Source organism: Dendronephthya gigantea, unplaced genomic scaffold, assembly GCF_004324835.1.
Source record: "Dendronephthya gigantea isolate DGI-Jeju-01 unplaced genomic scaffold, DenGig_1.0 000169F, whole genome shotgun sequence".
NCBI lineage: Eukaryota > Metazoa > Cnidaria > Anthozoa > Malacalcyonacea > Nephtheidae > Dendronephthya > Dendronephthya gigantea.
Window position 1 is genome coordinate 85,286 of NW_021163179.1, and position 15,744 is coordinate 101,029.

General features: G+C 37.7%; 2 protein-coding genes across 2 annotated transcripts; both read right to left on the reverse strand.

Moving 5' to 3' along the window:
- Positions 1 to 549: 549 nt before the first annotated feature.
- Positions 550 to 1,804, reverse strand: LOC114537919 (membrane transport protein XK-like). The gene has a single exon (XM_028559037.1). The coding sequence runs from the start codon at positions 1,783 to 1,785 to the stop codon at positions 625 to 627; it is 1,161 nt and encodes a 386-aa protein (XP_028414838.1). The 5' UTR covers positions 1,786 to 1,804; the 3' UTR covers positions 550 to 624.
- A 9,759-nt stretch (positions 1,805 to 11,563) lies between these two features.
- Positions 11,564 to 13,011, reverse strand: LOC114537950 (XK-related protein 8-like). Its single transcript, XM_028559069.1, has one exon. It carries the CDS (start codon positions 12,972 to 12,974, stop codon positions 11,961 to 11,963), a length of 1,014 nt encoding a protein of 337 aa, XP_028414870.1. The 5' UTR covers positions 12,975 to 13,011; the 3' UTR covers positions 11,564 to 11,960.
- Between the last annotated feature and the right edge of the window lie 2,733 nt (positions 13,012 to 15,744).

Here is a 15,744-nt window from a genome sequence, read left to right on the forward strand (position 1 = left end):
CCAAATTTAATTTTAAATGGTTGTCGACACAACAATCTATTAACATTTTATTCCTGGCTAATTTTTTTTAATAATTAAACAAATTTTTTAATAACGTGCATGTGAAAATTGCAAACAAATATTTAAAGTAATTTCTGATCTATGATTCGGTTTATAATCGAAGTAACAAGTCTTTCGTCTTTGTCACCCAATGCATTCCATTTCACATCAACAATCTTGAAACAATCTAGACTTTCTAGCACTTCAAGTATATTTCTACGTAACATGACGTACGAGATAAAAACATTGAGGTATCAGTTATAAACTTAGATCGGTAATCTATTTGGGTACTGACTCAGTGGTACTGACGTACTTATTTATGAACTCGTGGCTCTATTGCAAGTTACTCGCAAATTTTTAAAATACTTCAAAGAAAGAGGTTTGGCAAAATCGATTCTATTCTATTGCTAGTGCCAGCCTTTTGCTCTTCGTTAAATCACCTGAACGGAACAGTGACCAGTTTGTTCCAGTCTTCCAGAATATGTCAGCGGTTATCCTGATGAAATATGAGCGGGTATATTCGTCACATTTTTCAGTTACGATGACAAGAAGAAATGCTTCTCGCAGGATGATGAAGTGCCTTGGTCAGCAGTTATTAAAACCGTCGTTTTCCAGTGCGATATCTTCTACGGCCACAGGTTCATTGCTGGCAGCATCAATCTCTTTTCGGCTACAACAAAATCTGTAGTACCCTAAAAAGAACACAGTCTCTAGAGCCAGTCCACCAAGCACACACGCGGCAACCACGAACCAGAACAGATTTTCATGACTCCAACTCAATGTAAAAACGTCAAGTTTTGAAACAACAAACGATAGGGCCACCATTATCGTATTCTCAATGGCAAAAACCACGAAAGCAACAAAAGTATACCACCTCCGATTATTATAAAAAGACAGGAGGGGTTCGGTCGCAAATATCAGAAGGGGGAAGACACAAAACAGCAAAGTAATTAGCATGAAAATGCACGCATACGTTCCCTCCCCGCTAAATTCTTCTCTACGATGAATAGCGATTGCCATGGTAACCAGGAACCAATGAAAACCCAATACGAAAAACACGTAATATCGAAGTATGTAGGCAACTATCACGATTGCAGTTAACCTTGAGATTAAGCCAAATATCTGCCAAGAGAGAAATATTAATTTAGAACCAAAGTTGAAAAGTTCATTTTTATTTTTGCTCTCTCTCGCTAGTTCAAGGGAGATAATGCTCCAGGCTAATGAAATAAACGAGATCAGAGTCGAGATAACGGTAAGAGATGGAAAATGCCATTGGTTTAACATTATGTACATTTGAAGGCAAAACTGTGGCGCACTTCCGGTCAGCGTTTGCATAAGATGGAGCCACGTTAGCGAATAGGTCGACTTCAGCGATCTTTGCCTTTTTTCCAAATGCTTTTCGCATTCCTTGCAGCGTGGAATTTGGCATTTCTGACCGCACGGAGAGCGATCGACATTCGCCTGCTTCCAATATGCGAATTCTTCGACGAAGCGAAACAGAATGGGACACGTGCAAAACATCCACAAACATTTATAAGGCCCTTCGATCGTGTCTTTAAACACGTGTAAACATACAGCCATATTAGTCACGATGCATGCGATGATGAGCACGCTTAAAGTCGCGAAAAACCATCCCGATTCGTCGTTCTTGTGATAACGGATAGCTAGCCAAACGTCTGAGGTCAGATCGAGGATGTACAGCAACATGCCTATCACGAGCAAGAATAACTGATTCTTTTCTTTCATCTTTTTAAAATTTCAAAATCAACCTAGAAAATTTAAAGTACATATGTGATAAGGCACGGTTAGGACGCATCTCAGGAGTCTGGAGCCGAACTGAATGTTATTTAAGGCGCTGTTACACCATGCAACTTTTCTTGCAACTTGCAACGCAATTTTACTCCTGAGGAATCTAAAGTTGACAAATACGAATATTTCTTACGATTGTTAACGATTTCTAAGCCTTTTGAATACCCTCTACAAATTAACATCCCTCAAAATTAGAATCGCATTGCAAGTTGCAAGGAAACAGCGCCCTAGGCCTGTTTCAGACGTCGAACGTTATTAACCTCTCATGTGCCGAAGTAAACAAAAAGAGAAGTTCGGTGTCTGAAACGGGCCTTACCGAGGGTGTTATAAGAGGATAATTTTCATTAAGTACGAGTTATGAAGAGCACGGAAATAATGACTTGGCAATATAATAAGAAACGATCTTGACTGAAACCGGAATGAGTCATCAAAAGTGATTTCTATAACAACGAACAACTGTTTACTTCATGCCGACAGCAAATAGCCTGCCCGTTTTATCTTCACCAATTCTCCTATAAAAATTCCGTCAATGATAGATAAAAACCACGTCCAGCCGACAATTTCAAAAAAATTAAAAAGAAACAAGATACGGGTTAAAACAATTCAAATTCATATCTTGAATTTCAAGATGGCTTTATTCTTTGAAATTTGTTGCTTTCTATAGATAGAAACTTTAACTGATTTGGCTTGTGTTCTGCCGAACACAATTACAACCATTCCTATGTGAAAGTTGCATTGCCCAGTTTTGTTGAAGGTATTTTTGGGGAATACATTCCATTCCCATACAACTATGTAATATGGCAGAGGTCGAAAAATGAAACAGTTTGCCAATTTCCTTCATGGATGTATGCGACCGAATGTCTCACCTCATGAAAAATCGAATTATATAAAAACGTTACTACTATTTATATATTTTTTATTCACAGCTTACAGGCTGTATTCCAATCGTGTGATAATCGGCTAGCGAGGATTTCGGCACTCAGAACTTGACCTATATCTGATTCAACTGATGAAAAAGTTGAATCAGATATCTTTACAAATTTTAAAGCCAAAATATTAATGAACCATTCACGCCAAAGGCACGTATCGTGGAACGTATTCAAATTTCTTATTTTTCTAGGAACAACTGTTAAATTAAATTGTGCTCTCAATTTATAATCATATAATTCAGAATTAAAGAAATCGAACCTTGATTGAATTTAGCTCAGTTGTGGAAACAGTATAATGGCATAGCTATGATATGGCGTATAACATTTTAAACTAGACAACAGCTGATCTTTACAGCATTTCTTACCTTATTTTGTCCAGCACCAACTGTCGTATTGGACTAATGACAATGCGTTGAACGTGCTGATGAATCAGAAAAATATTGCACTTATGCCTTAAGGAGTCAAAATATACCCACGAGATCGTCATCCGGACAAAATTACAATTTCCTACAAAGGCTTCTATTAACTTTTTAGCATTACCTCATAAATGACGTGAGTGTTGCAATTATAAATCTTAAGCGGAAGATGAACGTAAATGAGCAGAACGCAGAAAACCGTAACGACTCGACACCTTCATCACCCGTACTTTTCCAATTTAAACCATTATCGTATTCTCAACGGCAAAAACCACGAAAGCAACAAAACTAACCACCTCCGATTAATATAAAAAGACAGGAGGGTTCGGTCGCAAATATCAGAAGGGAGGAGACACAAAACAGCAAAGTAATGAGCATGAATATGCACGCATACGTTCCCTCCCCCCTAAATTCTTCTCTACGATGAGTAGCGATTGCCATGGTAACCAGGATGGTAACCAGTATCGAAGTATGTAGGCAACTGTCACGATTGCAGTTAGCCTTGAGATTAAGCCAAATATATGCCACGAGAGAAATATTAATTTAGAACCAAAGTTGAAAAGTTCATTTTTATTCTTTCTCTCTCTCGCTATCTCAAGGGAGGTAAATATTCTAGGGAATGAGCAAAATGCATGAAGCTGTAACGACACCTTCATCACTCGTAATTTAGCAATTTGAAAATAAGGAATGCATATTATACACTTATGCTGCAGGTAGACGCTAGTCGATATAACAGGCACGTTGTAAATTATTGAGCTTTGTCCTGGGGCAGAAGTGGTGCTTTGAAAATATACCCCTTTCATGTAAAATTGTATATATAACATCAAAATCCTGCTATATATTCATTCCAAAAATATTCCAGGGAAGATTAGCTTTAACTACAACATTAATTATATATTATAGAACTCTTAATTTAAAAATTTATATATATTGATTATTGTATTATCCCCAATTAGTTTGTGAAAATCTAAACAATTTGACACTTTTTAAATAAAGTTATTATTATTATTAACGTACTGTGGGACTAATATACCATTGACTTAACATGACGTATGCTGGATGGAAAAACTGTGGTGCTGCCGGGAACCCATGATTGTCCATGATAACATGTTTTATTTCACGAAGACTTATTTAATACTCAAAAAATTACCACAAATCTATCGAGCCAATCAAACGTGTAACATCAGACTTTCCGCGTTTGACGTCATTATGAAAAAGGTCTATTACATTATGAATTGGGGTATTCGATTCAAATATTATTCACCAATAACAGACTCTTTCCTTACCATCTTTATTATAGCTTCTAAAATTATAGCGTTGAAACTATGTCAGTTACTAGTCGATATAAAACTGTATCCAGTAGAATTTTCACTCTTACGTCTGATTACGTTTTATATCCGTCCATTGCTAAAGAGCTTTATATATCAACTGTGTTATCAGACATCAAAAATGCTAATAAACTAGGATTTCGATACTTATCAAAAAAATAATAAAGATTTATGTAACCGAACGATATCACTGCTTCTCCAGCCACGCAAAATATTGCTATGGTTTCCAATTGGTCCTTGCGTATTAAGGTCCTAGGACGAGGTCCCAAGTTTAACAAATACGGTTCCATTGGTATTTGATTTCCAATCGTTCTACAAAGTGGTACCATGGTGAAATTTCCAACAACGATGAAACAATACTTTAAGAGGTTGTTAGAATGAAACAGGGGAGAGATTGACGTCAGTAATGCGTTTGCGATATCACTCGCTTTTATACGAATCGTAAATGCAGACAGAAGCGACCAGTGAACTACAAGGAAAAGAATCACGTAATATCTTAACACGTAAGCGACAAAAACAATTGCAGATAATCTTGACATAAGTGCAGGAACTTTCCAAAACAGAAACACGAATTTCTCCACAAATAAAAGTGGACCCAGTTTTGTGCTTTTTTGTCTTATAATCTCGAGTTCGGTTATACTCCAGGTCAAGGACAAGAAAGACATTGCAATCGAGAGCACGGTGTACCATGGGAAGGACCACTGACGTAACATGAAGTATGGCTGAAGGCAGAACTGTGGAGCGGACTCCGTGATTGTCTGCACATGCCGCAACTTTGCGAACTCGTAGGGATTACGATCCCGGGTTATTTTTTTCACGTATCGAACTACCAAAGACAATTGTGGGACGCTCGCCAAACATGACCATGGATGATTTAGCTTTGCCTCCGATGTCAAATTCACTATTATTGAAGGGGCAACGATAAAAAAAATCGTCATCCAAAACCACCAAGTATGTTCATCTTCCCAGTACTTATAAGCCACGAAGATATCGGAGCTTAAGTCAAATAAATACAGCAGCAGCCCCACGATTGCGATCTGTCTTCGATCCATGTCTAAAACTGATAAAAAGATGTATTCAGAACTTAGGTCAACAACAGAAAGAAGAGCGGACCAGAGTGGCCGCTCATTGATGTAAGGTATGCACGTCTTAATTAAGCTCCCCTTTAGTACGTTCAGTAGCTTGTGGTATCGGTTGGTTTACGCTTAGAATTACTATAAGTTATAATATACGATATATATTAACGTTCTCTGCGCTTCTAATTAATATGAACCCTCAGGGTTCATGTTCAGAAAATTTCGAAACAGGAAATTTGGGCAATTTTAATATGTTATGAGCAGAATTGATGCGCAGAACCGCTTCGCAGAAAGAGTTTGACTTCCACTTCAAACTCTTCAGTTGCCATTTCCCAAGTGTTCATCTGAAGCATACTGTCAGGTGATCACCTATTTCCTGTCATAGTTTTGGCACACAAAGATGAAAGATCGACTCTTGCAATGTTATGAGTCGTGACAAACATTAAGCACGACCTACGAAGCCATTGCAATATATTTAATGTTGGACGAATTTTTCGCATTATGTGTCGTTGGACACGTTAAATTTCATTAGGCAACACCATTTAGAGATGAATGCCATTATGACATTCCCATGGCATAAGTTCACATTGTTCCACAGGTATTGTGTTACACTAATAACGTTCATCTTCCTAAACAGGACTAAAACTGATACGTTTTGCAATCGAGTTAAATATAACTCTTGAACGGTTTATACCTGCATGCCATAGCTGTCGATGTGTACCGACATTTTGTCGTAAACTTACTTTGTCGTCATCGCTTTTATGAATATTCTATATTCAACCAGTAATTGCAAACGGATTATCAAATATAAATGCCTTCGTCAGGAGAGTATGTATTCAGTATTTGTATTCTCAATTTATTCTTCCCGTTTATTCCAGGTACACTACGAGGGCGTAGATAGACATAAATGCAAGTATTTAACCGCACGACGTTTCTTGAATTTCAGCGGTCGAGCGAAAATATTTCCGAACGTACTTGTTGAATACTCAGTTTCTCATAATAATACTGATACCTCAACTGTATACGTGTCAGAAAAAGTATTACGAGACACATAATTGTTGGACTTACCTTAGTTACCTAGATCAGTGCAGCTTGCATTGAACAAAAACTGAAGAACAAGAGTTTTTTTGACGGTTTGAAGAGTACCAGAAGAAAAACTTTTAACAACAACCTCGCCGTTTAAAAACGACTGCGCAATTCGTGACGTAAGATTACGTATCAATATCTACTGTATTACTGACTGTCACAGATTATGTTTCCATGGTAAGGGAGCTACATGGAATTTACAATTATCTTGAAGAAGGTACAGAAATTTTTTAAAAAAACACAAAACATAAAGGCTGAAATGAATATAAAACATATAATAGACGTATGTCTTATGCTGAGCGGAACCTATAATTAAACTTGCGTTTCCGGTTTCCGAGAAACGGCAAACGGCCGAACTTTCTTTGCACAATTCATCTTCTTCGTTTCGCATTTTCTTTTTTATGTAAAAACATTGATTGCGCTTGAACTTTTTACAATATTGACTCCATGCATTTGCTCTTTATTGCCTTTTGACTGAAAATATTTTCTTCGTCTTCCGTTTGCCGTTTTATGTATAACGTGAGGCCCTCTATTGTCTCAACATGCCACAACTTTTCGAAAGAATCTTTGACAAAACATGCAATGTATTATGTATGGGTATTACAAATTTAACCATGCTATTGCCTTCCTGCACCTCTCAATCAACGCGTATCGGAATCTTGCTTTAACAAAAATTGGTATAAAAATTATTAAACAAAAACTGATTCTCATGCAGCATCTCCAGGTCTTCTTTTACAAAAAATACAGCATCAAATTAAATGCGCAGTCAAATGCGAGAACGTAATCAAATGTAATCAAATGGCAAGAAGGATTATACTTTAACTTTCAACAGCGAATGAAATTGTCGATAAAATATTTAAAATATTTCTGATTGATTATGTTTCTCAAGGGCCATTTACACCTACAATTTATGCTGCGATTTTCGACTTTTGAGAGATATGAAAGAGTGAATTAGTTACCTATGTGCAAATTGGAGCTCGTACATGCACATTAGAGCATTCGCGGTGAAATGTATAATAAATAATGTTATATTCATTTCACTGAGCATTCGTAACTTGTTATTCGTTCACATCTATGAAAAGAAGAAAATCGCGCACAAGATCGCAACAAAAATGGCAAGAGTAAATGAGACTTAAATTCTCTTATCGTAAGAACTAAACAACTGGGTTATCCGCTTGATGATTAATATTTACATCTTTCATGCGGTGATAGATAACCATGAAGACGAACGATATGGCTGATCCTGCGGCCAAGCAAAAAACAGCCATTCGTTTGAAGTCGTCCACGTGTGGTACGGTCGCAGGAACGGCTTCCGGCTTTTCCAAATATGATACACTCTGGATTCCAATCGTCAGACATAACGTCACCATGACGACGTTTTCAGCGACGATGAAAAAATATTCCAAGATCGTATTTGGATGAAAGAGGGCAGGGAATGAAGCGAGAACCGATTCTGCTGAAATATACGAGGTTTTGCAGAACTTGTATGCAATCAGAAGCAACCAATGAAAGGCTAGGGAAAGAATCACGTGGTATCTGAACACGTAAGCAAAAAATACAATTCCAGAGAATCTCAACATAAGCGTGGAAAGTTGCCAAACAAGAAGCGCGAATTTTTCCACAATTTCGAAGTTCCCCTTTCTATTCACAGTCTCGAGTTCGCCGATACTCCAAGTCAAGGACAGGAGTGAAAACGCAATGGAGAGCACAGCGTACTGTGGGAAATACCACTGACGTAACATGACGTATGATTGAAGGCAAAACTGTGGCGCTGACCCCATAATTGTCCCAAGATACCGCAACCTTGCTAATCCTAAGGCATTATGATTCCAAAGGATTTTTTCGATGTATCTAGGCACCATGGACAATTGCAGAACGCTGGCCAGACACGACCACGGATTCATCAAATGCGAAAACGATATCGCATTCACTATGATTGATGGGACAAGGAAAAAGATCACCGCCATTCCGAACCACCAAAAATTACCATTTTCCCAGTACTTATAAGCCACGTAGATATCCGAGCCAGCGTCGAATAGGTACAAAACAGCCCAATAATGCTTGCAAACATATCTCGATTTAAATATGGAACTGTCGAAAAAAATATGTAGCGAATCTGTAATGAATAAAATTGTGCAATTTACTGGCCCAAAGCCGAAACAGTCAACCAGTAATGCTTACATATGATATAAGCTTGTATTGGGCGGGAACTAAACGTGGGGCAAAACCAAACTTCAGTTTCTAGTTTCTATACAAATAACTTCCCGCCATTTTGTTTATTTTGGCATAATCATGCATTATTGCATATTTTGCAATACAGCAACTGAAATGACAGCAGCTCAATTAATCAGCATCCCTGAGTAATAATTTTATCGTGTTAAAGCCTGGTTTCCATTAAGTCGTATAAGTGTCGTGAACATGCCAAGGTGGCTGATGTGATAGAATATTTCTATATGTGTGTGCAGACAACAATGACCGATTTAAATACGGAAATGAAGTAAAATTTACAACCGGACTATTTCTCATCCGTGAAAATCACTTGCTCAAAACAATTACGATTATATGGAAACCAGATAACAAAAGTAACTAACCGATTATCGCACCGCAAATTAAAATAGAGTCGAAGATATTGTAGAAGCTAGGTTTCACGAATGTCCACCCTGCTGGGAGTCACATTCCAGATCACATTACAAAACATAATATGTTATATAAGATAATTAGTAAAGATAATTAGTAAAAATCTGTGAAGGATTTTGTAGCTATTGTTAAATTCCTTATAGTTTGTTTCCATTCCCGTCCAAATAGCGTTGGACTGAAGTGTACTTGAGCCAGGCTGCCTCAATTAAAACTCAATACCTAGAGCAATTGCCCTAAGTTTGTTCCCGGAGATCATATTACATTGTTCAAAACAGATTACACCCGATTATTTCCTCGAATAAAAAAAGGTTTCCTTACAAGATAGTTCCGCTAAATAAAAAACTAGGGCGGTGAATGCATGCATGTTGCAGCGGTCAAAAAGTATACTGACATTTGGATAGTGAAATTATTACATGAAATTGCAGAAAGCAAAACTGCAGACAGAAAACTGAGGACATTCCCGCAGTCCCGAAATATAGTGCAGATGTTCTAATCGAGGATTTACACACGTTTGGCGAAATATTCAATTTTTCTGCCTTTTCGGGTACCAAACGCAGACAGACATGCGTGAAACTAGTCATCATCGCACAATTTTCCTTGATTTAAAAACACGAATCGAGGGAAACGTTTTCCTATCACAGTCTCCGACGTGTCTCATCTGTATGTGCTATATAATATGCTATTAATGAGAGGCATATTATGCTAAACTACACCGCAAAATTCATTGAAAAAGTTGGACTTACCTAAAATACGTGCAGTTAAAATCTTCAGTTAAAATTTTACAGCTTTCCCAACCTTTGGAGAGACGAGAACGATAAACTATAACTATTCAGTAGATTACTATTGATGACGTTCACTGCGAGAGCGCTGGAACACGACTTAAACGGTAGTTGAACAGCAGTAAAGATGTTACCATTCTTGTACACTCCTTGAACAGCACTTTACAAATGTTTAATTATGCAGATATTGTCTATCAGACGTATTACCATACATTGCGCCCCAAATGCGTCACATTTGAAATTATTATAAATCATTTCTACAGAAAGCGATCAGCGATGTCACAATCAATGACATACTTTTAAATCCAGCGATCAACAAAAATCAAAATTTCATGCATCAAAATTAAACAATTTATTAACAAATTCTTCGTAAATTTGTTCAAATTAAACAGTTGATTGTGCCAGTTACTGCCTTGTTTGCGAGACTTAATAATGCTTGACTGAAAAGTACGTCAGCCAGGCTAGGCTGTCTTATTTCGTTAAAGTTTAATTTGGCGAGACTGAATTCTTACAGTCAAGGTTAAATTTCATACAGTACAACAATACTCCTTATGCAGGTCTGATCAGTGCAAAATATACGCGCAGCAATTGCCGCGAGTTACTTCCCGGATATCCTATTGCACTCGGATTACAGCTTCAATATTTCCTCGAAAATTAAGGATCAGCTAATTCGCGATAGTTCCGCTGCATAAAAAACTAGGGCGGTTCGGTTGATGCTTGAATATCGTAGGGTCGAAATGAAATTATGATTTGTAATTTGCAGAGAGCAAAACTTCAAAGACAGAAAATTGAAGATATTCCACAGCCGCGAGACATAGCGCAGATGTTCTAAGTTAGCATTTAAAAAGGGCTTCCCAGATATTTCATATTTCCTCTCATTATTTTTAGGTGTACTAGGCATACTTCATGCACGCGCGGACATGCGTATATGCAATTATTCCTCAACCGTACGACATTTCTTGATTTGCGTTTATATCAGGCAGTCACATGTGTTTCAACTGTAATGCTAGCCTCTACACTGCAAATGCCCATTTAAAAAGTTGATTTACCTTAAACTCATGACTTACCTAAAATACGTGCAGAAAAACCAACACCTGACAGATTTTCCGATTTATAGAGGACGAGAGCGATAAACTGATTTGTATAGTCGCAGCCGTGATGCGGTGCTATATTTGATTACTCATGCAGTATTCATGACGTACCACTGTTATAGCGCTGGAACACGGCTTGAACGGAAGTTAGTGGAACATATATAAGATAACAGTGAAGATGACGCAATGCTTGAACAGCGCTTTAACAGAGCTGGATGGCATCTATTGACTTTTAAGGTAATTGCGCAGACATGGATGATCAAGATTTGTATTGGCATACATTGCGCGCCAAATGTGTGTCACGTTCAAATCATGCAAACATTGTATAAATTTGTTCATATATATTTATATATCGAAAAATCTATTATCATATGTCATCCTGAATTAAGCTCTTTGAACAAGCGTAATGAACTTGTTTCCACATGTCGGCATCGAACATTAAGTAACATTAAGTAACATGCACTGTAACCAGAACATAACATGTAGCAAGACCTAATTAATTATGCGTCTCTTGTATATAGTCGTTTTGTTGTTGTAATAATATTATTTACCTGATGAGCGTGGCAAGCTTAACGCTTGTAATAAGAAACAGTTCTGTAGTAAATAAAATTCGATGAAGTAACTCGTGTTTCTCATCCTGTGTTTTGCAAATTCAATACTAAACTCCATTAAGATAAAGTCTTTGTTTATCCCAGTATCAGTCTTTCGTACTCAGATAGATGTATGCATAACTGTTGAAATATTTCGATTATTGTAATCACTGTTATAGTTTAAACCGAATCAAACCGGTTTGTAAGTTTGCAATAAATAACTATGAAGATGGACGACACGAATGATCCCACAGAAAGGAATGCAATGGCAATTGGTTTCAATACGTCCATGTGTGGTACTGTCTCCGGTTCCACGCTTTTCGAAGGGGACACTTTTGGTATACCCTCTGTTAGACACAAAACCACCATGACGATGTTTCCAATAACGATGAATATGTGCCCCAAGATCATATTAGCTTTGCGAATATCTTTGTCAATTAGCGCGAAACTCCCCGGAGAATGAAAGAGAGAAGAAAAACTCATCAGAAATGATTCGGCTACGGCTTTCCCATTTCTGTCGTCAAAGATTTCATTTCTTTTCACGATTACTATCATCAAAATAAACGGCAACCAGTGAATTGGAAGGACGAGAATCACGTAATATCTGAACACGTAAGCGAAAAATACGATGGCATATAATCGTGACAGAAGCGTAAATAATTGCCAAACCAGAAAAGAGACTTTCTCCTTTAAATTGAGACCGACTTGCTGATCGTCCTCGTATCTTGCTGCAATCTCCAGTTCTGTAATACTCCACGCTGAGGACAGGAATGACAGTACAATCGAGATCACGATGTGCCATGGGAAATGCCACTTACGTAACATGACGTACGTCTGAAGGCACCACTGAGGAGCGGACTCGAAAATTGTCTCCACATGCCGCAACTTTGCGAATGAATAGGGATTGTTATCCTTTTTATATATTTTTTCGATGTATCGAATCACCAAAGACAATTGTAGAACGCTGGCAAAACATGACCATAGATTCCTATGTTGTACCAACGATGTTATATTTACTATAATTGAATGAACACCGATAAAGGTAACCGTCATTCCGAACCACCAAGTATCTCCATTTTCCCAATATTTATAAGCCACGTAGAAATCTGTTGCGATGTCGAAAAGATACAAGAGCAGCCCAACGATTGCAAGCAGTCTCCTTTTACAAACCGCTAAAAAATATACATATCTCATACTTAGGGCCTGTCTACACTAGTGCGTTTTCGTTTGTATGCGGTTTCGCAAGACCGAAAACGCATCGATCATTTCGCGTTCACGCTATGTACCACATTAATAATTTCAAAATATAGTTAATAATATACCCTTAGCAGATGCCGGAAGTTAAACCAATACCTAAGTGCACGCAGAAACTTTACATGCAGTTTTAACCCTCTAAGTTTCCCGAATGAAACAAAGTGGTTTCCCTCATAAAATGATAGCTACAGCTTAACTTCGCTGAATATAAGACTAGAACGGTACTACTTGTACATTTTACAAACGGTACTACATACATCCAGACATGCCAGCTAGTATTTCTTGACTGCGTCGACGTTTCTTGATTTGCAAACACGAGTCCAACGAAGTTATATTTTCAAACTTATAATTATTTAAGTCCCTGATATTAAATGTATGTAACGGACGAGACATGTATTACACTATAGTCTATGAGCCTATATGCATTGGAAATATTAAACAGTTTGACTTAGGCTTACCTAGAATGCAACAGCTTCTGTTCAACAGAAAAGACCAACGTACATTAGTATGCCAGGATTATAAAACTTTATAGAGCACTTTCGCTTTCAACAGCAATAGTCAATAACGCAAGGAATGAGACACCGTGTGCTCTCACAAAATATGCATACTTTTTACTGTGGGAGAGGTTGTTTTGAATAACATGAAACAAAGAACATTTGAAACGAATATGGACGGGAGGACCCTCCCGTCGACAGGGTCAAACTTTTCTAAGGAAATTTCCTTACCCCCTGCGTTTCACAGATTTGGTGGCACTAATCTGTTTCCATGGTGAGTAACCCACGCGAATTCGCGAAACGCACATTGGCTTGAAGGCAAAGCGAACTCGACCCATGCAATCTCATGTGTCTCAACTGAATGCGCTATAGCCTATATTATATTATGAACGAGGAAGATATACTATGCTAGTCTACTTTGCAAACAGTCATTCGAAGATGCATTTACTTTAAGACTTACCTAAAATACGTGCACAAAAAGGAGTACATGGGTGATCGAGATTGTATTGCCATACATTGCGTGCCAAATGTGTGTCACATTCAACTCAGTGCATTATACACTACACGCCGTTTTATTTATTTGAAAAACGAGTTGAGGCTAGGAAAATATTTTCACACTTTCTTGTATCTAGTCTCTGATTAGTCTCATGCACTGGTACGTCTCAGCTATGGTGTTTTTCATTTATACACGTTGTGCGCAAATACGACTGAAATCGTACAAACGAGCCAACCATTATAAAGTAATTTATTTTATATGCATACAAAGTAATTCGAGAATGAAATGCTTCAAGTACAAAAATACTGCGAGCAACAAAAGTCAAAATTTTATGCATCAAACTATTTATTTCATAATTTCTTCGTAATTTAGTCACATATAATTTATGTTTGTCTCATGCAGTATCAATTTTTCGTACTCTGGGGACGGTTGTATAAACCTCTTAACTACATTTTGGGTAGTTAAATTGTAGTTAACTCAGAAATAAACGTCTCTGCATGATTGGTCAATCTGTCACTAACCATAATTAAAAGTTAACTACGTTTTTATACAAGCGGCCCCTGATAGATATATGGTAACTGTTGAAATATTTTGATCATTGTAATCAATGCTTATTTTAAACCTAAACAAAGCAAACGTGCTATCGAAGTCTGTGATTAAGTGTGTAATAAATAACGATGAAAATGGACGACACGAATGATCCCACAGAAAGGAATGCAATGGCAATTGGTTTCAATACGTCCATGTGTGGTACTGTCTCAGGGATGGGTTCCACGCTTTTCGACCGGGACCCTTTTGGTATACCCTCTGTCAGACACAATACCACTATGACGATGTTTCCAATAACGATGAATATGTGCCCCAAGATCATATTAGCTTTGCGAATTTCTTTTGGCGCGAAGCTCCCCGGAGAATGAAAGAGAGAAGGGAAACTCACCAGAAATGACACGACTAAGGCTTTTGCTTTACTATTTCCCTCTGCAAAGATTTCATTTCTTTTCACGATTATTATCATCAAAACAAGCGGCAACCACTGAATTGGAAGGACGAGAATCACGTAATACCTGAACACGTAAGCGAAAAATACGATGGCATATAATCTTGACATAAGCGTAAAAAATTGCCAAACCAGAAACGAGACTTTCTGCTTTAATTTGAGACCACCTTGTGGATCATCCTTGTATCTTGCAATCTCGAGTTCTGTAATACTGTAGGACAGGAATGACAGTACAATCGAGATCACGGTGTGCCATGGGAAATGCCACTTCCGTAACATGACGTACGTCTGAAGGCACCACTGTGGAGCGGACTCCAAAATTGTCTCCACATACCGCAACTTTGCGAATGAATAGGGATTGCGATCGTCATATATTTTTTTGATGTATCGAATCACCAAAGACAATTGTAGAACGCTGGCCAAACATAAGCATGGATCCATAAGTTGTACCACCGATGTTATATTTACTATAATTGAAGGAACACCGATAAAGGTAACCGTCATTCCGAACCACCAAGTATCTCCATTTTCCCAATATTTATAAGCCACGTAGAAATCTGATACGAAGTCGAAAAGATACAAGAGCAGCCCAACGATCGCAAGCAGTCTCCTTTTCATAACTCGATCCAAGTACAAAACCGCTAAAAAATATGCGTATTTCATACTTAGACACCACAAATAAATTGCGGACTGGAAGGGCCACTCAGCAGGTGTAACATATAT

What these genes read in the sequence shown, in the direction of transcription:
- LOC114537919 (XM_028559037.1), bottom strand. Translation starts at nt 1,785, where the DNA reads ATGAAAGAAAAGAATCAGTTATTCTTGCTCGTGATAGGCATGTTGCTG.
- LOC114537950 (XM_028559069.1), bottom strand. Translation starts at nt 12,974, where the DNA reads ATGAGATATGTATATTTTTTAGCGGTTTGTAAAAGGAGACTGCTTGCA.